Source organism: Erithacus rubecula, assembly GCF_903797595.1.
Source record: "Erithacus rubecula genome assembly, chromosome: 20".
In the NCBI taxonomy this organism is placed as follows: Eukaryota; Metazoa; Chordata; class Aves; order Passeriformes; family Muscicapidae; genus Erithacus; species Erithacus rubecula.
In genome coordinates this window covers 5,586,933-5,606,679 of record NC_136672.1, presented here as the reverse complement: position 1 = coordinate 5,606,679, position 19,747 = coordinate 5,586,933, and the positions used below count along the sequence as shown (strand labels likewise).

General features: G+C 49.7%; 3 protein-coding genes across 4 annotated transcripts; 2 read left to right on the top strand and 1 right to left on the bottom strand.

Moving 5' to 3' along the window:
• The first annotated feature begins 1,731 nt into the window (after nt 1–1,731).
• On the top strand, nt 1,732–6,216 carry LOC306810818 (5-hydroxytryptamine receptor 3A-like). Of its 2 annotated transcripts, none has more exons than XM_079323806.1 (9): nt 1,732–2,294; nt 2,479–2,636; nt 3,059–3,103; nt 3,198–3,307; nt 3,952–4,118; nt 4,869–5,029; nt 5,179–5,389; nt 5,604–5,723; nt 5,867–6,216. In XM_079323806.1, exons 1-9 carry the CDS (start codon nt 2,180–2,182, stop codon nt 6,091–6,093), a joined length of 1,314 nt encoding a protein of 437 aa, XP_079179932.1. In that variant the 5' UTR covers nt 1,732–2,179; the 3' UTR covers nt 6,094–6,216. The 2 variants fall into 2 exon arrangements, with proteins under 2 accessions (XP_079179932.1, XP_079179931.1); XM_079323805.1 differs by having other exon boundaries at nt 4,866–5,029.
• A 789-nt stretch (nt 6,217–7,005) lies between these two features.
• On the bottom strand, nt 7,006–9,631 carry ATP5PD (ATP synthase peripheral stalk subunit d). Its single transcript, XM_079323310.1, has 6 exons — nt 9,508–9,631; nt 8,964–9,093; nt 8,293–8,389; nt 7,739–7,810; nt 7,332–7,394; nt 7,006–7,213 (listed from the first exon to the last, which is right to left on the bottom strand). The coding sequence occupies exons 2-6, from the start codon at nt 9,083–9,085 to the stop codon at nt 7,082–7,084; spliced, it is 486 nt and encodes a 161-aa protein (XP_079179436.1). The 5' UTR covers nt 9,086–9,093; nt 9,508–9,631; the 3' UTR covers nt 7,006–7,081.
• Nucleotides 9,602–18,587, top strand: KCTD2 (potassium channel tetramerization domain containing 2). The gene is made up of 6 exons (XM_079323309.1): nt 9,602–9,930; nt 11,204–11,312; nt 11,870–11,961; nt 12,591–12,686; nt 14,407–14,532; nt 15,285–18,587. Exons 1-6 carry the CDS (start codon nt 9,673–9,675, stop codon nt 15,312–15,314), a joined length of 711 nt encoding a protein of 236 aa, XP_079179435.1. The 5' UTR covers nt 9,602–9,672; the 3' UTR covers nt 15,315–18,587.
• Nucleotides 18,588–19,747: the final 1,160 nt, after the last annotated feature.

Here is a 19,747-nt window from a genome sequence, read left to right as displayed (position 1 = left end):
GGGACACTTTGAAAGATATCCATAACCTGGCCAGAGACATCGTTTCACTAACATCCCTCCAAAAATCAGCCTTTCATTAACACCTCTCCTCTCATCCACAAGTCCCAAAGCAAAGCTGGTTGTTATCCCCTCGATCACAGCCTCACCTGAGCTCTGGGACCACACAACTTGTTGGACAAAACATCCACCCAAGCCCGGGCCAGTTTGTAGCTGCTCCTCACCCAAGCCTGGGACAGTCTGTAGCTGCTGCTCGTTGTTTCCCTTTTCCATGAAATCTGAACAGGGACCTCTGGCCAGGAGCAGTCACATCATCGCATCCACAGCGGCTCTTCGCACATGGACAGAGCCTGGAGCTACCACGGGGACCTCGCTGTCCCAAAACACATCACGGACCACCATGACCTCCCTCTTTGATCTTTCCCCACGCCAGGCTCCATGTCCAGCGCTGTGTTCAGACAGGGCACTGCTCTACCCCAGTGTCTCTGGGCTCTCCCGGTGCACCAACCTCCTCACCAGGCATCTCCCACCCGCAGGGGGAATGTCTTCCCACCAAGCAGCCATAGCCAGCAGGGGCAGGAGGAGGAGGAGGAGGCCCGGCCCACTGAAACGGGGAGAAAGAGCGCGGAAACACGGCTGGGCAGAGGCAAAACAAAACGGAGGACTCACCCCAGATGGGACTCGAACCCACAATCCCTGGCTTAGGAGGCCAGTGCCTTATCCATTAGGCCACTGGGGCTGCGCAGGGCGCGCGCCCCGGCCCGCGGGAACGGCCCCCACCCCGCGCTGAGGGGCGGCCCGGGCCCCCCGCGGGACGGGGCCACACCGGGGCTGCTGCCGCGCCGCCCGGACAAAGCTGAGCTCGCGCATTCCCTTCGCCCCCGGACGGGCAGAGATGCGAGAGGAGACGGGAAAAGGTGATTTAAAAGTGTGGGGCAGGGGGGGAAAAAAGGCCGACCACGAAGGGACTCGAACCCTCAATCTTCTGATCCGAAGTCAGACGCCTTATCCATTAGGCCACGCGGTCGCTCCAAGAACGCCCCCCCCAGTGATACTGGCAACCGCCGGCATCGCCCCCGCGCCCCTCACGGGCGCCTCTGGAGCCCCGGGCAGCGGCGGGGGACATGGGGGACACGGGGGGCTAGGGGGACACGGGGGGCATGAGGATCTGAGGGGGACACGGGTCTGTGGGGGACAGGGGTGTCTATGAGGGACACAGGGGTCTGAGGGGGACACGGGGGTCTGAGGGGGACATGGGAGCCCAGAGGGGACAGGAGGGTCTGAGGGGGACACAGGGGTCTGTGAGGGACACGGGGGTCTGATGGGGACACGGGGGTCTGAGGGAGACACAGGGGTCTGAGGGGGACACGGGGGTCTGAGGGAGACACGGGGGGCCACGGTGGACACGGCAATCCAGGGAATTCCTGGGGGACAGGGGGATGGCAGGGGACACGGCTGGGGAAGGACCATCTGCTTCCATGGGGAATTCTGCTGCTGGAGGGATAATCCAGTGTGGGACTTGCTGACTGCAGTTGCTGCCCTGGAGCCGTTCCTGGAATCACAGAATTATGGAATATCCTTGGCTGGATGGGACCCACAAGGATCACTGGGATGACAGCCGGGAAAAAAAAGGCAGAGATGGAGAGGAGGGCAGCAGAGGAAAATACAGACAGATAAAAAGAAGTCTCTGAGCTTCCATTTTAACTGTAAGGACTCAGAAAAGAACACGAGTATGGGAGATCAGCAAGGAGGCAGAACCAGAAAATCCATGGGTGCATGGAAGGCTGGGTGGGAAATGAGAACATGGTGTGGTGTGCTGGGGAGCAGGACAGGGCTCACAGGAGAGCAGCCTCCCCGACAGCCCTCAGTCACACTAATTCCTGATCCATTTCAGTGGGGTTGCAACAAATTCTCAGCCCTGTAAATGAGACTAAATTTGCTACTGAGTAGCTCTGGCTCTTTGCCTTTTCTTTGTGGAGATGGGCCCTTTCTTTTCCTCTCCCTCAAATTGTTGGATTTTTTTTAATGACCTTATTTTTCCTTGACCACAACTAAAGGCTACTCCCAAGAGCCAGCTGAGTGCATCAAACCATTAGCAAATTCTTTCTTCCAACAGATAAAATATCTGTTTACAAAAATCCATCCCTCATTAATAAATATCAAATCAACTTCCACATAACAAATGACGTGTCCTGGTCCGGTTCATAAGACACACGGTAGCATTCTCCTCCTTATTTGGAAGCAGGAGATGATGCAGGGAGTTTTTGTAGCCATCCTCACCTTTTCTCTTGGGACAGGTAAGTGCAAGGGGGATAGATAACCTCTGAGGAATTCTGTTCTCATCTGTGTGAGAAGGGATTTTTGTGTGTTAACGATGTTTTTCACATCCACAGCTCTACACCTTTTCTCTTTTGATGCATTTCTCACAGGTTGAGGTCTTGCCTTGATTTTTTTGTGTTTCAAGTGGAATTCTCTTTCCAGCAGGGGCTGCTCCAAAGTACCTCTGCACCTACTATGACATTGTTGACTACCTGAACATCTCCTCTCACAGCAAGCTGCACACGTACATTCTGCCCAAGATAAACCTGGAGCCTGTGGAAGTGACACTGGATTTCATGCTGGTGGCAATTCTCTCTGTGGTAAGGACCAAAATGAGTCTTTACAACAGGAAAAGGGGCTATTACTAGGTCAGGGTTTGAGTCTTCTGACAGCAAGTCCACAGGGGTGAGAATCAGCCCCTTTCAGTTCAGCTTCCTGCTGTTGGAAAGCACTTTTGGAAGATCTGGAGTATTTTCTCCAACTCCTTCCAGCACTCACATTCAGACGAGCAGCCTGCAGAGTGCCTGAACTGGGCAGGGCATTTGCAGGACACTGCCATGGAAAAGTTAACAATGATCTCTTGTTTTTCCTAACCCTTGGACTGTGTGCTCCCACTCTTCAGCTGGAGGATCAAGAGCCACGAGCTCTCCTCCCAAGCCCAGTTACTGCAGCCTGTGCTCAGGGAAGAGCTTCTGCATTGGATACATCTAAGAAAAACAGCTAAATATCTTTGTTTCTCCAGGTGGAAAAGCTCCAGACAGTCAGTTTTTACTTCGTCCTGAACCTGGTAGGTCCCTCAAGAGCATTTCTCTGCTGATGCCCAACACAAAGTCTGGTGCCCAGCCCAGAGCTCATCCCTCTCCTGCAATTTCTTCCCTCAGGAGTGGCAGAACCCTTTTGCAACCTGGAACCCCCTGGATTTCTGTAACATTTCTGAAATTATTCTGCCCATGGATACATATTGGTCGCCCCCAATCTTCATCTTAGAGCGGTAGGTTCCTCTTTCATTTTTATTCACTGGCTTAAAGAAATACAATGGATGCAAGCTGTTGGTTATATTATAGGAAAGGGATAAACTCAGATGGCTGAAAGTTGTTCCCTTGAGCTCTCTGTAACCAAGAGCCTCCTAATTTAGATTAATGGTGACCACAGTTTATACAAAGCACTTAGTGGCTCTGTAATACTGTAACAGCTCCTGAAATATCCCATCTGGGCTGTAGCTAAAGCTGAGGAAGCAGCAGAAACCAGCACTGCTGTGGAATAAAGTGACCTTTGGTAGTGTGTGGAAAGATACAGGGCAGAGCACGGAGGGTCTGACAGAGGGATGGGCACTTCCACCAGCTCTCCAGAGGGAGAAAGGAGTGGGAAGCAGAGCCAGAAATGAGCCCCTGCCTTGGTGAGGGCAGGAAGCAGAGGGCAGAGAGGCAGGAGGTGCTCAGGAGATGTGGAGCTACAGCAAACCTTGGTCCCAAAGGGCTCCTGAGCCCTTCTCCCAGCCCTGGTTTCCTCTCCTGCATCCCATGGCTGGGTGATGGTTTAGAGCCCCACAGACTGGGTGTTCCCAGCCTGGTTTTATGGGCCTGAGGCACAGGCAGCATCTCAGGCTGGGTTCCTCTCCCTCTCTGTTCCCTGCAGAGTGAATGGGCAAGACCCAGAGCTCAATTACATGGTCCTGACCCACAATGGCAGCTTCAACTCCACCCGGCCCTTCCAGGTCACCCTGACGTGCAGCCTGATAATCCTCAAGTTCCCCTTCGACACCCAGACCTGCAACTTGAGCATAGCTTCATTCCTCTACCCAGGTACAGCTGCAGGCTGAGCTTTACCCCTCTGGGCTGCATTGGGAGAAGGACTAGATCAGATAGGTCCTGGTAACTCCTGGGCTCCTGAGCAGCACAGGTTCACAGTGGGGTTGAGGTCATATGAGACCAGGGAAAATGAGTTAAAATGATGCCATTCTGTCCTGGCACATTTCCCAGCAGCATCCCTGGAACAATCTGGATATTCTGTGGCAAGGCCCTCTCAGCACTGGTTTCTACAAGAGACCTGAGACCAGGAGGCTTCCTGCAAAACTGCTACTTGTTCACATAGAATTTTTCAGGACCGGTCTTCAAACACACTTGAAAGCGATGAACATAGGAGGAAATTAATCATAGAATCCTAAGGTTGGGAAATATTTCCAAGGGCATCAAATCCAACCATTAAAAAGACAGTTTCAGGGATTCAAACTGCAGTTAGAATTCATCCCAACAGGAAAGGCTGAAATATAAGCAGAGATGATGCAAAATCTTCCTGGTCCCATCTACAAAGGACAACTGTCCTAATTCACCAGATGTTTCCCCTCTGATCCACATTCCCAGAGGTACAGCTGAGCCTCTTTATAGAGACCTTTTTAATTTCTCCCTCATGGGCTGAGAAACCTGAGCAGTGCATGAAACCTTCCCTGTCTGCACACACCCTCAGCTGGGTGGGAAAGGGAGAGGAGTAACTGACCTCTAATAAATTCCTAAATTCTTCAACTTCCCTCCCTCCTCTGCCTCCTGCCCAAGCAGTAACAGACTTTGTCATGAAGACGAGACGGACACCAGCTGAGATCATGAAAGACAGCCAGAGTTTCTTTCTAACTGATGGAGAATGGAAGTTCACCAACCTGAGCATCATTGAATACACAGAAACTCTGGATGACAAAGGTTTTTCTGTGGTCACCTATCTGGTATGGCAGCACTTCCATATTATATTACACTGATTTGGCATGAAAAAAAATACTATAAAACAAGATTATTGTTTACATTAGGGGACCAGCATTTGCAAACACACTGAGTCATCTCCTGCTCATCAAATTTTGCCCATCTTCCTCAACAGATTACCATGGAGAGACGACCCACTCTTTACATTCTGAACCTGATCCTCCCAACATGTGCCCTGTACTTGCTGGACATGGCTGTGTTGTTTGGACCCAGCTCTCTTGAGGAAAAAATCAACTTCCAGATTGCCATCATCCTTGGCAGCTCCATGCTGGCTGTGATTCTCAACAACAGCCTCCCAACTTCCTCCAACAAACCACCCATAATAGGTACTCACCTTTATTGAATAAACCCTGGATTTCACCCAGGTGTCAGCCCTAAGGAAGGTGTTTGGGTGTTTAGACACGTTCATGATCACTGAAGTCATGAACAGCTAAGCTTGATTAGCTTGCTGGAGTTAGACTTTCCCTGTTCCCCACCAGGCAATGGAATGTAAGAAAATGCCATTTATCCAGCTTCCTGTGTTTTCCTGTTGTTCTGCAGTGGTGTTTTTCCTGGGCACCTTCCTGCTCATGATCATGGCAGTGTTAGACACTTTCTTCCTGTTGTACCAGCAGCGCAAATCCCGGCACTTGGACAAGGTCCTCAGAGGCTTCCCGCAAGGTAAAACACCCCATAACACCTTTCACACAGAAGGTTTGGGACATTTTCCTGCACGTTTGTTGGAGCCAGGGTGGATTTCCAGTGCCCAGGCAGTGTGAGCCATGCTGACCCTGCTGTGCTGACACTGCCCTTTGCTCCCTCAGACCCACAGGAGCTGCCCAAGAGACCCCCAGGCAACCTGGCCAAGGGGGGTCCCCAACTGCTGCACCTTCCCAAGAAGGCCCAGGGACAAGGGCAGCCAACCAAGCGCCTCTGGCAGCTGCAGGAGCTGGACCCATTTCTGCCAGTTCTGGAGAAGGTGCTTCTCTACAGCCACCTCTTCCTGTCCCTGTTCTTTTATACTGTGATTTCTGTAAAATGGAGCAGCTGAAGATCAGCTCTGCCCAGTGCTGGCTCAGTTGTTCTCCACCGTGTTGCTTCTGACCCCCTGCTGTAATTTGCTCCTGCTCAATTCAGAGCTGCAGTTCAGTTGCCTGAATAAAATAAAATTAAATTAAAATTCCAATGTCACAGGACCTGAGATCTGCATGTGTAGTGCTTTGTACTCTGGTTCAGTAGAACTACAGATGTCCTTTAAGTATTCTGTGGGCTACTAAGCTATTTCAATAAAATAGTTGTAAAATCTGGGGATAACATCTTCATTCCACCTATCAGTAATTCTGACCTCAAACATGACAAAGAGGAAAAGGAGTTGATTGCCTTCTCTTAGAGGAGTTTCCATCTTAAGGGAAGGTGTTTAAGAATTCCATCTCAGATTATTAAATAAAACAATGCAAGTCTGAGTTCCAGTGAGATCAGCAGCATTCAGAAATCCAGGGCATAGAGAAAAGGAGCACCAGGATTACGTGTTCTTAAAAGTAACTAAAAAAGTAACTTTTTAAAGTGCATCTCAACACACTCCTTCAACTCCTTTTGCAATTGGCTTCTCCTAAACAATCACAATCAGCCCCAGACCTGTGCCTGTAGAAGTCCTGAGACATTCCAGATACACACAAATCACTGCCAAATACACTTGAGCATCTCAAAGGGCTACACACCTTCAACTTCTGGTCAAGTGTCTGCCTGCAAGGGCAGGAGAACTCCATTCCCTGCACCTCATGGTTACAAAGAAGGACAGGAGGTTTATTTGCATTTCACAGGGCTCAGTTTGATCAGCAGGACAGGGAGCTTGGTCCCTGCTACCAAAACAAGCTCATGGGTAGTAAACACAAAATCCAAGAAAAATTGAATGTTTGTACGTTACTGTATTGCTCCGTGTTACTCAGAACTTATGTCTCAGATCTAAGCCACAGACAGAGAAAGCTCTTTATTTATAAGATCATGGAGTCTGTCAGTCATTGAACTGCTCCCTGGCCACTTTACAGATCAGCAATTGGCTTGTGGGGCCAGTATGGATATTTCTCCTTGTTCAGTTTGCTTTCAGGGAAGGCATCACACAAATCTTCAAATGTCATCTGTTCAAAGGGAATCATGCTCTTGAGCTTCTGGAGCTGTGGAGGCAGGAACAGACACATCACAAGTCAAGGTCAGCAGGAAGGAGGAAAGCACAACCAGGAGAGCAAGGGGTGTGCAGAGTAGAGAATATGCCCTAAGCAAAGTCCAGCTCACCTGCTGCTCGTACTCAGCAATGCGGGCTTTGGAGGCCTGGATGTACTCAGCAGTGCTCTTGGCCTGGGGAGAGAGAGCACGTGGGGACTGTGGTTATGAGAAAGACACTGACCCACAGGGAACCTGCACACACAGCCCCACCATGCTTTCAGCTGGCACTAAAACCCACCATTGTTACACGGGGTAACTGATGGAATCTCCACCAGATCCCCAACAGCCAAACCCTTCCATGTGCAGGGATCCCCTTGCTCAGAAAGCCAGGGGCACGTGTGAAGGGCAGAGCTGTGTCCTGGCTCAGGCTGCCCTGCCCATGCAGCAGCACATCCAGAACATCACCTCCCCCTCACCCTCACCCCATCCCCACAGGAGGCAGGGACATCCTCAGTGGTAGGGAATGGTTCACTTACAGCTTCCTTCTCCTGGGCATCAATCTTGGCAGTTTGTGTATCCACTGGCTCAGGAACCTTTAGTGCACTGAACTGTACATTGAAAAACAAATTTTTATAAGGTTTGACTGAAACACTCCTTCACATTGAGGTCATCTTCCCTGGCAGCAGGGGAACATTCCCTCTTTTCTTCCTTGGATTTGCTCGCAACCATGTAAGTTAATGAGCTAAAAGTGATCAGTGCAGCTGTCCCCTGTCCCTCCCAAGCAGCACTTGCCCACCCAGGAGCTTCCAACCATCTCTCTGTCCTACCCACCACCCCACAGACACACACCACCACCCACTCCTCACAGCACTGTAAGGAAGCTGAAAGTCCAACACAACAGACTCACCCCACAGAATTACTGCCCCCAGCACGAAGCTCCCAGACCCATCTGAGCTCAGTGGGTGCCTCCAGTCTTGGGAGGCAAATTTTCATAGTGACACAACCAACTTTCTCTGCTGATCCTGGTGTTTTCCTCTCAATGCCCCAGTTAAACTCCAAAGAGCAATACCCAGCTGGCAAGGAGACTGACCTTTTTCTGGAACTCATCCACCATTCCAGTTTTGGCAACATTAGCTTTGTAGAAAGCCCAGTCGATGGTGGGCGGCTTCTCCGGCAGCGCAGCCAACCTGGAGGGATGAAGCACAGCAGATATGAGACCAACCTGAGCATCAGCACAGCCTGCCATGCTTAGTTTAGGTGTTCTCAGGTTTGAAACAAACATTTCTGCAAATCCCTCTGCCCTTGGAACAGGCTCCTCTGGACAGACAAGCAGAGCTCAGCCTGCAGCTCTGCCCTGCTTCACTCAGCCCCTCTGGGTGCAGTCCTTAAGGAAGGATGAGGCTGTTTCACAACACTGAGCCAGAGGCAATCAGCAACATTCCCTGTGACAGCCAGAACTTGTATCAGGCAGAGGATGCTAAAGGATTTGGGAACCACACATGAATTTGTAGAGCACTTAACAGTGACAAACTCGTGCCAAAGCAAAGCGCGTTCACAGAACTGCAGCTCGGGCTTTACTCTGGGGATGATTAACTAAAGGTGATTTGCCAAAAAAAGCCACCAGCCGCCTCAAGGTGACCTGCTTTAATACCTGCGAGGCCACTGGTGCGGGACCACAGGCAGCGACAGGCAGCAGCAGTCCCAGCTGGGCGGCTGGGGAGGGCTGAGCGCCCTGCGGAGCGGAGCGGGGCGGGCACTCACCGGGCCGTCAGCGCATCGTTGCGGGTCTTCAGCGCGTTGAACATGGCTCGCTGGTTCGGGGGCACTCGCTCGGCGAAAGCCGCCCAGTCCACGGCCTTAAGGGCAGCTCTGCGTCCCGCCATGGCGCTGCCTGGCCCGGGAGACAGCGGTGGGTCACAGCGGGGACCGGGGCTGGGAGGGCGGCGCCGGTGGGAACGCGGCACCGAGGGGGCGCGATACGGGACACGGGGGACGGGGACGTGGAAGGGGTCGGGTGACGGAACGGGGACAGTGGGGATCGGGACACGGGGAGAATGGGGACACTGGGGATCGGGACACGGAACGGGACGGAGACACTGGGGATCGGGACACGAGGGGCGCTCCTGAGCCCCGCCGCGACCTCACGCTGGCCCCCGTCCTGTCCCACCAGCCTCCCAACACCGAGCATGTTCCTAGCCCGTCCTGTCCCCCAGCCTCGGGATTTTGGATCCCGGATCCCGCTCCCCGTCCCCGGGACCCCTTTCCCGCAGCCCCTCCCGCTCCCCGTTCCCGGCCCCGCTCTCACCTTCACTGACCGACACCGCAGCCCCGCCGCCGGAAGTTCCGCCCCCCCTCGGCTCCCATCGCCCAATCAGAACGCGGCTTCATCGGAAGTCATCATCCCCGGAAGCGGCGCTGGCCGGAAGCGGCGCGGGCGGCGATGGCGGCGGGCGGGCGCTGAGGCTCCGCCATGGCCGAGGGGCCGCCGAGGGGCCGCACGCCCAGCCCGGGCCCCGGGGGGACACCGGGGCCGCCCAGCCCCCGCGCGGCCGGAGCGGCGGCGGGCTCCGCCGGGGCGCAGTCCCCGCCCGCCGCCGCCTCCAAGTGGGTGCGGCTGAACGTGGGCGGCACGTACTTCGTGAGCACCCGGCAGACGCTGTGCCGGGAGCCCAAGTCCTTCCTGTGCCGGCTCTGCTGCCAGGAGGGGCCCGAGCTCGGCTCCGACAAGGTGAGGCCGCGGCGGGGCCGGGACCCCCCCACACCGGGACAGCCCCTCCCTGAGCCGCCACGGCTCCGGTGTCCCCCGGGCTGTGCCCGGGCCGGTCTGCCCCGGCTCTGGGGCACCTCACTGACACATCATCGGCGTGTCCCTCGTGTCCCGCGGGCAGGGAGGGGGTGGCATCGCCAGGAACGAGGCTTGGCTCTGTCCCCCCGATGCCGGCGGCTCTGATCCCTCCAGCCCCATGGACTCCGCTCAAACAGAACCCACCTCCCCTCGGTACTGACAGCAGGGGAGGAAACTCCTCGAAACAGCAATGTTACCGATTCTCACCCTGAGCACCTTTGTTGTTGTTTCTGGGTTTTAATATATTTCACTTCACTCTCATAAAATATCACGGTGCACATTCTTTGCATGGCTGGGCAGTTCTGAAGTCACTGCGGTTTATTGTAAGGACCTTACAAACTACTGTTCCTCCAGCTGCAGATTTTCTATAGGATCAGCTGCACAAGATGTAAATATGTTTTGAGTGGGTCAGCCAGAATTAGTCAAGTCTGTTGCTGCTCCATTCGGAGTTTAATCACAAGATAAATCCTGATGGTGATTGAAATGATCAGTCAGCAGCATCAGTGAGGAGAGGAGGTATTTCAGAATGGGTTTGCACAGTTTGTTATAGCTTTAGAGTAGATTGGCAGGAGAAACAAGGCTTTAAATTCATTAAGAGAGGGATGTGAGTGTTCTGCAGAGGGCTTGTCAGTGCTTCCAAACTGCTCAAGAGATGCTTTTGAGTGAGTTGTTATTTAATGCCAGTAGTTGTTGTATTGCTGGACACATGGCTGGAGCATTGCAATGTGTGCTTGAAATATTGGAAAGGGGAAAAAATGAACTGTTTTGGCTGTGAGGTGCCATTAGCTAGAACTGGAGATCTCATTTTTCTCCAGAGCCTCCTAATTAAACTAGTCTGGAGATCAGGCTTAGCCAGTATACAACTGCCAGGTTTTGGTTCTTACTGCAGTGAAAAAACCCTCCTAAACCCAGCTTTTTTCTCCAGGTCCATAAACTGTGAGTACAGGTGCTTCATTTAAGGCATCTGCTGGCATTGCTGGGCTGCAAGATTCATAGATCAGATACTGAAAAATAAAAATGGTTTAAATGTAGCATCATTTGTACACCTCCCACAGGCAAATGAGTCCAGGTTCTCAAAGAGAAACTGTTCAGTTTATTGTGTCAGATTGAAATGATTTTTCCTGGTACCACTGAGCTGTCCCTGTTCTGTTCTCAGGATGAGACAGGGGCCTATCTCATTGACAGAGACCCCACATACTTTGGTCCCATACTGAACTACCTCCGGCACGGGAAGCTCATCATAAACAAGGAGCTTGCAGAGGAAGGTAAGAGCAAAACACCAGCAAAGGCTGGAAGTGCTGTTTGATAGCACATCCAGGAGCCCTCACCAAAGACTGGTGTGAGCAAGTTTCCCAGGAGTGCTGTTAGTACTGTTAATTGCTCATTAGTGGGGATTAAGTCATCAGATTGTGTGTCTTGCTGGAAGCAGAGGCTGCAGCTCAGCACACCCTGTCACTGTTCTGCTGAGCCCAAGGTCTGGCACAGCCCATCTGCCCCTCACAGACCATGGTTCTCCACAGACAGGCAGCTCTGGGGGCTTTCCCTTGATGGGGCTGGGTGAAGAAATTGTACCATGAGATTCCTGATAATCCCAGGGAAAGGGGAATAATCTTTCTTAAAGATCCTCATAAGTCCCAAAAGGAGGTGACAGCTAGTCAGGCGTTTTCTCCTAGCCTGGGAGCAGGAGGTGGGCGGCACATTTGGGATTCTGACATTTGGGCTGGATTTGGAGTCAGAAGCAGGTGTTGCATCCTTGTGACAGAATCATCTTCATTCTACCCCGTGCAAAGTAGCAGAATCTGTGCTTTGGGTTCCTCCTCAGGGGTGCTGGAAGAGGCAGAGTTTTACAACATCGCATCCCTCGTGCGGCTGGTGAAGGAGCGGATACGGGACAACGAGAACAGAACCTCTCAAGTAATGCACCTCTGGGTTATAGAGTCATTCTGGGGACTGCAGGACAAGCAAGGCTGCAGGCCCTTGCAGTAGCACTTCTCTGGTTCAGCACTAACAGGAAAAAAATGCTGTTTGGTGGATGCAGGGTGTGGCTAGGAAAGAGTCTCCAGTGTGGAGACTTTATAAAGAACCATCCCAGCACTGTAGGGAAAGGCAAGGGACACTCACAGGAGAGGGGCCAGGAGCAGAAAGGGTGGTTATAAAGCAAAACATACTGCTTTGGTAAAGAACAGCTCAAACTCTTCCTTCTCTAAACCATTTCTTCCCTTTGTCTCTCTGTGACATTTTTCCTCCTGATGCTCAGCTGATACCAGCACACCCAGTAGATTCAATTTTGAAAATGTTTTCAAAAAGCAGCAAATGGCTTTGAAAGCTAAATAAGTTTTGCTTTCACCATAGCTTAGACACCTAGAAAGCTTTTAAGAGTGCCAGGCATATGGTTCTGTTTTGGAATCAGTGGAATTAAAAAGCCTTTAGAAAGCCTGTGTGGCTCTGATTTCCTAAGACAAGAGCAGGAATGGCTTATTAATTTTCTAGAGTGATGTTAGTAAAGCAATTACTAAACTACAACAATTGTCTCTGTGCTCCAGGGACCTGTGAAACACGTGTACAGAGTGCTGCAGTGCCAAGAGGAAGAGCTCACACAGATGGTGTCCACCATGTCTGACGGATGGAAATTTGAACAGGTACCATTTCCAAAGAATGGCAGAATTCCTTTGAAAGCTGGATATGGAATAAGCAGAGTTGCCTGTTGAGTTGCACTTCACACTGCTCTGCTCTTCTGGATGAGCAGCCTGACCTGAGCAGCAATCCACTTGTGCCCAGGTACTGACAGGGGAGAGCAGAAGTCACTCAAGCTGCCAGAGAGATCTCATTTTCTCTCAGGTCTTCTTGTCTCCTTGTCAAATCCCAGAGCAGTTCTTCCCTTCTCCTGCATTTCATCACATATACGAGACCACAGTGCAACAGTTCTATCCAGGAAAATTACCAGAGCCATAAAAAAAACACAGCACAACTTTCTTGGAACCTCAAAGTCACAACTGCTGTATTTGCTAAAGAGGCACTGAGTGACATGAGAACTTCTTGCAGATATCTTTGCAATGCAGCTGGTTCCAGGGCTGGGTGTTGCATATGGCATTAGTTCCAGGTTTGGTTTCTGGAATCAAGCACAGTCCTCTTATTTCTGAGGAGGGAGAACTAGAGCCAGCTGGTCTGTGTGTTATGTTATATTAAGAAACTACAGAACAGGCTCTGTGGATTACAGCAGTGTCCCATTTAGTCCAGTTTCAGTACAAATGGATGCTGTGGGAAATGTGCTGACATGAAGTAAAGCAGAGAATTAGGAACTGCACTTCCCATCAGTTCCTATGGATCTGTTCTGTAATGCCTGAAAACTATCTCAGAGTGGAGAGATACAAAACCCTGCCCCTGTGAGGAAATAGTGAAATCTTGTGCTCAAGAACTACTCACTGCTCCATGGAAATGCAGTTCTCAACACCCAGGTTTTGCTGTCCAACATTTTACAGAATCTGCCTTTCACACAACCACATCTACACCCAAAACCTTGGGGCTACAGGCAGTGCCTTCCATGGGAACCTGCACCTTTAGATCTTCCCTGATCTTCCTTTACAAATCTATAATCTATAAATGTAGAGCTGGCTCTTCTAAAATCTGTTAGGACATGGAAGCAAAGGTTCACACTGCAGAATAAAGTTTCCTGGATACACACAGTTGGTAAGAATCATAATGGTTTCTTCAGATGACTTGGATTGCTTTTCTGGAAAGCAAAACTGAGTTGTAAATGACAAATTAGCTCTGCACTCCAGGATGTCCTTTTAATGTAATAATGATGAATGAGACAGATGGTATTTCTTGGATTGAGTCCAGACCCCCTGAACACAACAGTAATAGAATATAATCCCGTTTACACAGATACCAGACTCCATCCTGGCAGCATCCACATAAAGCACAGTGTCTGTTTGCCACATGTCCCCAGTTAATCCAACATCTGCCTGGGGTAAAGATTTCCCATTTCCACATCAGTCACAAGGCAGGTTGAGAGCTGAGTTCAGCAAGGACCAGGCAATTTGCAATGCCTGCCCACATCTGAGTGAACTGGATATTATATATTGCACAATCTGTTTTCCCTTTTTCCACCCTCAGAATCAGGGCATTGTTGTGCTGTGTTCAGCATTAGTTTCAAGCTGGAATTCCTTCCCGGGGCTCCAGGTGCCACTAGAGGGCTGTGGAGCTCAGATGTATCCCTGCCTTGTACACACACACACAGGAGGCTGCAGGGGAAACTTTGTCCAGGACAGATCTCCTGGGACAATCCCATCTCACAGCAACTGTAGGAATAAAATCAAGACTTGTTGATAGTTACCTTGTCTGTCTCCTCTTGCACAGCTGATTAGCATTGGATCTTCCTATAACTATGGAAATGAAGACCAGGCAGAATTCCTCTGTGTTGTGTCCAGGGAGCTCAACAATTCTACCAATGGCATTGTCAAGGAGCCAAGTGAGAAGGCCAAGGTAAGGCACCTGCTCAGATACATCAATTTGAATTCCCCTTGAAATAAAAACCTGTTCCTGCACCAAGCTGCAGCAGTAGTTCTGTGGATCAACTTTCCCATGCCTTCTCTGTCATCCCCTCTTGGAAGATTTCATGATTTACAATAGAACAAGAGCTAAGGCTCTTTGTGCACTTAATTATTATTAAATTAAGACCCAAATACTGAAGGAAAGAGTAACTTGAAGAGGGAAGACAGAGTAGCAAGGACCTTTGAGGTTAGTCAGGTTTTGTGGTTGAAGGATGTTGCAGGGAGAAACAAGATTTTTGTTCTCTTTCCATCCTCCCTATCCCTGGAAGTGCTCAAGACCAGTTTGGATGGGACTCTGAGCAGTCTGATCTAGTGTGAGGTGTCCTTGCCAATGGCAGAGGAGCCAAACAAGATAAGCTTTAAGGTCCCTTCCAAACCAAGCCATTCTATGAATCCACTTTTTTTTTTTTTTTTTTTTTTTTTTTTTTTTTTTTTTTTTTTTTTTTTTTTTTCCCAGAATAGAAACAAAGGCAACATCTTTCCCTCCTGACAAATGGCTGAGCAGGATTTCTAGAGAGAAGGGGCTGGTTCATCCTTAACCAGCCTATCAGTTGTTGTGGTGGCATAAAAGCCTGCAAGCTTCCCTCACATGTTTCCTTTCTCTGCAAAAAACAAGGACTCTGAACAGGAGCTTGTGCATTTGACCTTGTCTGAGGTTTTCACAGAAGGTCTCATCTGTTTCAGATTCTTCAGGAGCGAGGATCCCGGATGTAACTCAAGTGTCCACTCCATCACACTCCTGGATGTCACAGGGCAGCCCAGCCCTTGTACAATAACCAAGCTAATGCAAAGCAAAGCCAAGCCTGTCCTGCCAATGGCAAATAATTCTGGTCATAACCAAAGGCTTTTCTCTTACCCTGGAAACAGAGGAAGGAAAAGACTCTTCCAGCTGGATAGTCCTTTCCACGAGTATTTGTTTTATTTACTTGGCCAGCGCTGTGTTGAATTTTTCTGACAATGGCTGGGCTGGATTCCCAGTCAGAGCCTTTGTGAAGGTTGCTCAGGTCCTCAGGCCCTTGTAAACAGTCCCACCTTTCACAGGCTGCTGTGGGTGGGAAGGTCTGTATTTGAGCTGTGCCATTTCTTGTACCCAGGTCTGCCACCAGAAAAGTGCAGGGACCTTGCAGTGCTCCCCACTTCTTCCCCAAATCTGAACAACAGGGCTTTAAAAGTAGGAAAAAAACAACCATTTCTAAAAAACCCACACAAACTTTTCCATCCTTGCTTTGTATTTGTTCCTTGTTCAGTTCCTAAGAGCTGAGTTTAGATCTGAGGGGGGGGAGTTGTGTGTCCATCTGACACAGGTCTCACTGGTAACACTATTACACATGGGCTCCTGGTATTTTCCAAAGCCCATTACTTTGCATGCATAAACAAAGAGGCCTGTGTTCACCCAAAATAGTGATAGAGTGATAGTCCTGTCCTTTACACTTCTCCACAGAGCAAGAGTGGTGACATCTTTCCCTCCAGTACCCTGCCATGGCCATATTTTAGCCTAGTGCAAAGTCACAAGGTTTAGGGACTTGCTGCTGCCAAGTTCAGCTTTGCCTTGTTTGTCTCCAGCAGTGTGGGCTCTGTCTCCTTCCCTCTCACCAGGGAAGGCTTCAGGCAGAATTTCTTTTGTACTGTACCAAGCAGGTAGGTTTGTCTGACCCCACGAGATCCTTTGCAGAGGAGATCCCCTTTACATGCAGTGATTTACCTGCAGCCCCCACCTTTAAGAGATCACCTCAAATTACAGAGGGACATCACAGAACTGGGGTGGGGGGGATTTGGTGAAAAGTTGCCAAACTATTGTAATGTTTATGTCCAAAGTGATGTGTCAACTTTTGTGACTTTTCTTTCCTTTTTTTTTTTTTTTTTTTTTTGGAATGCCTTGGATGGATGTGCAAAATGTTCGTTTGTGCCTCTCTTGAATTCTAATCTTAGCCAAACTGCAGTCACTGGTTCCCCTCTGTTATTCTGTGCCACCCCTAACCAAGGGCATGTCCCTCCTAGTCTGGTAAATGGAATTTCATAGGAATTTGCTGCATGTTTTTCCCCTTTCATCCTGGCTTTGTTCTTTGTAGCCCAAGTGTCCTGGCACTTGGGTCATTTTCAGTCAAGTCCCAAACTGACATTACAGCAAAGCTTCAGAGATGCTGGAATTCAGACATTGACAAGCTCAGAGGAGATGTTTCTCAATAAGCTACCAGGAAATTCCTCACCTGGACTGAGGGGTTGGGCTCCTTTCTGAAGGGCTTCAGCTACCCATGTTCTCCTGAAAGTTCTGACACAGAATTAGGCAGGTTTTCCATCTTAATCACTTGTTGCTGAGAGGGTCCTACCAGTTCAGTGACCAAGATGTGCAGCAAAGACACTGAGTGGTGGCATTGCTGTGCTCTGCCTCTCTCCAGTCCTTCTGCACATCCTCTTGCCTGTCCTCCATCCTGCTCTGCCAGTGCACCTCCTCCAGTGGAGCCTTTGCCTCTTCTCAAGACAGACTGGTTAATTGTGCTAGATTAGTCCTGGTAACAACAGACTGTGCCAAATGTCTTTGAATTCACATTGTGTCAGTGACAGGCTGTTGAATCTCAGCTGGCTTTCCACCACACTGAAAAACACAGCTCTGCTTCCCTCCATCTGCCCTGTTTATAACGTGGTGAGCTGGTGTTGGTGTGATCAGACTGAACAACACTGTGATGTGTACAGATCTCCCTCCTCTGTCCTTATCCTGTAGCCTCAGCCACTGTCTGTGCTCACAGCTAAGAAATCAAGAAGCATATGTATACAAGTTAGCAGCCTGAAAAAGCCCTTTAACACTCTCATTTGTCTTATTCCCCTTCCTCAGAGGGGGGAGTTTTTGGGAACTGGTCAAGAAATACCAAACTAAAGGCAACAGGAACTGGCCAGGCTGTATTTGTCAGATTGATGCCAGCTGAGCACCTTGTTAAACCATGGAGATCCAAGCAACACTGGCTGCAGAGGGAGACTTGCTGTCCAGTACAGCTCAAGTAGATAAGAATAACAAACACTTCCTTGGCTTTTTTGTGTCACCAAAAATGCAACATGTGGTGAAGCCCACTGGAGGGTTGCCTGATGCAGTGATGCTATTGCTGTCCCCTCTGAGCCACAGAGGGCCTAAAAGTGACCATTAGCAGGTGAATGGCACAGCTGCTTAACTGATGAGCACAAGAAAGATCAGAGTTGCCTCGTGGTTTTCCCCTTTGTGCTGCTTTTGGCAGTGAGAAAGTGCCAGGGGACCATGGACTCTTTGGGTTCCATTGCAGGTTTCCTTTGAAATTCAGCAGAACAAGTTTATGGTAGAAAACCAATCATTGGTTCTGGATGTTCAAGTTTTTGGGTGATATGTAGGACCAGGCATGAAGTCCATCCAGAGCAGGTACATTCCCAGTGAAGATTTCTCCTTCCCTGACTGTGGTAGGTCACCTTTACCCTGAGACAGGGCTGGTCTCAGCATTAGGCACCAGTTGCATCCCTTCTATGTTCAAACAGGGCTTTTCCTTCCATTGCCTTTCACTCAGGCACAACTATATCAAAATTAGTGCTGAATTAGGATGAAATTTGTCCCATTCACTCTAAAAAAAGTGTAGCATGTGGTGAGTAGAGTAGGAGAGCAGGGGTAGATCTACTGGCTGTCCAAGAGTGCTTGTGCCTCTTGGGAAGGTTCACTTTAAAGCATCAATCCTGGGAATGGAGCATATGACACTTTGGTTTTTTTTAAAAAAACTTTCCCAGTGGCCTAAATTGTTCCATTATGGCAAGACTGGAAATAACCTCTTGAAGTGTCTTTGTTTCTGCACATTTTTAAAAACTGATTTTTCTCAGGGGTGACTGAGTGGGCTGAGGTGAAGGGGCCCTGGTTGGCTGCGGGGCAGGGGCCAGAGCAGCCAGGCTGTGGCTCCTACCCGGAGGTTTTGTACAGTTTGTCACGTGTCAGTGCCCTTTGCTACTGTTTCTTTGTTTATTAAATGTGTTTGAATAACAGTTGAGAAGCTGTGATTTTTTTTTTTTTTTGTTCCAAATAAATATTCTGAGATGGGTTTGGAAAGTTTGAGGGGCAGTCTGCAGCCTGCTGCTTTGCCTGCACCATACAGATAGTGCATTTTGGGGGAAGAAAGATGGGTGACACCTTGGGTGGGACAGCTAGAGCTGGTCTGTAAGCTCCCAGGCAGATTGGCCATAACAGACCTCACCTGGACCAGCCTGGTTCGTTAGAGAATAGAAATAAATGAGGATAATTGGTCAGTGAGCTGGGCGGGGCCAAGGGGCTAATTCCCATTCCAGTGGGAATCTGGAAGCCCCTATAAAAGGGCTGCCCATCAATAGGCTTGGGCTGTTGCTGCATGAACTTGTGTGTTCTGTTCTGTTGTCTGTGACAATTGGGCTCTTGCATCTGGTTTCAATTAATTTTTAATAATCATTTGCCAAAACAAGAATCTAACATGTATCTGGAGTCTTCCTAGGCTGCTTTCAGGGATAAAGGTACAACTGTAGCTTGTTTCTAATGTTTTCATCTATAAAATAATAACCTCAAATTTCACATTTATCCTAACCACTTCCACTGATAACCACAAGCAGGCAGAACATTAATACAACCACTAAATGTTAGTAGCTAGAACAAGGGTTTGTTTTTTCTTTTTGGTCAGCTGTCATTTGCTACAACCCTACCTGACACTGAACCACAAGGAGGAAGAGTCTGGCTGTTTCACATTTGGTGCTGCCAGAAGTTGGATGACATTGGCAACTAGAAAAGGAAGAGCAAGGACACAAGTGAAGAATAGGAAGTGTTAGATTGAGTTAATCCTACTCTTGATTACAAGTGGCTGTTGCCTCCTATGGTAGTCTGAAGGCTGCCCATCTTCATCCTCACTGCCACAGGACCTCAAAACCACAGAGCAGGGATGGGCTGACACATCCCCAAACCAGGGTTTAACACCAGCACAGGCCACTGCTTGGCCTGGAGCTCCAGCAAAATGCAGTGGAAGCTGAGGCTGCATTTCCCCTCTGCACACGTGGGAGGGTGAAATGCAGCAGTGCAGAGATCCTGCCACAGCCATTTGTGCATCTTGCTCAACCCCTGCTCATGCTTTTCTCTGCCTCAGGCTCTCACACACAGACCAAGGTCAATTCCTCACTTACCCACC

Coding starts and splice junctions, on each gene's coding strand:
- KCTD2 (XM_079323309.1), top strand. CDS start 9,673: ATGGCCGAGGGGCCGCCGAGGGGCCGCACGCCCAGCCCGGGCCCCGGG. Junction 11,313..11,869: donor CAAGGAGCTTGCAGAGGAAG/GTAAGAGCAAAA, acceptor GTTCCTCCTCAG/GGGTGCTGGAAGAGGCAGAG. Junction 11,962..12,590: donor ACGAGAACAGAACCTCTCAA/GTAATGCACCTC, acceptor TCTGTGCTCCAG/GGACCTGTGAAACACGTGTA.
- ATP5PD (XM_079323310.1), bottom strand. CDS start 9,085: ATGGCGGGACGCAGAGCTGCCCTTAAGGCCGTGGACTGGGCGGCTTTC. Junction 8,390..8,963: donor AACGATGCGCTGACGGCCCG/GTGAGTGCCCGC, acceptor TCATCCCTCCAG/GTTGGCTGCGCTGCCGGAGA. Junction 7,214..7,331: donor TTGCTGAGTACGAGCAGCAG/GTGAGCTGGACT, acceptor CTGCCTCCACAG/CTCCAGAAGCTCAAGAGCAT.
- LOC306810818 (XM_079323805.1), top strand. CDS start 2,180: ATGACGTGTCCTGGTCCGGTTCATAAGACACACGGTAGCATTCTCCTC. Junction 3,104..3,197: donor TTTACTTCGTCCTGAACCTG/GTAGGTCCCTCA, acceptor TTCTTCCCTCAG/GAGTGGCAGAACCCTTTTGC. Junction 5,724..5,866: donor CCTCAGAGGCTTCCCGCAAG/GTAAAACACCCC, acceptor TTGCTCCCTCAG/ACCCACAGGAGCTGCCCAAG.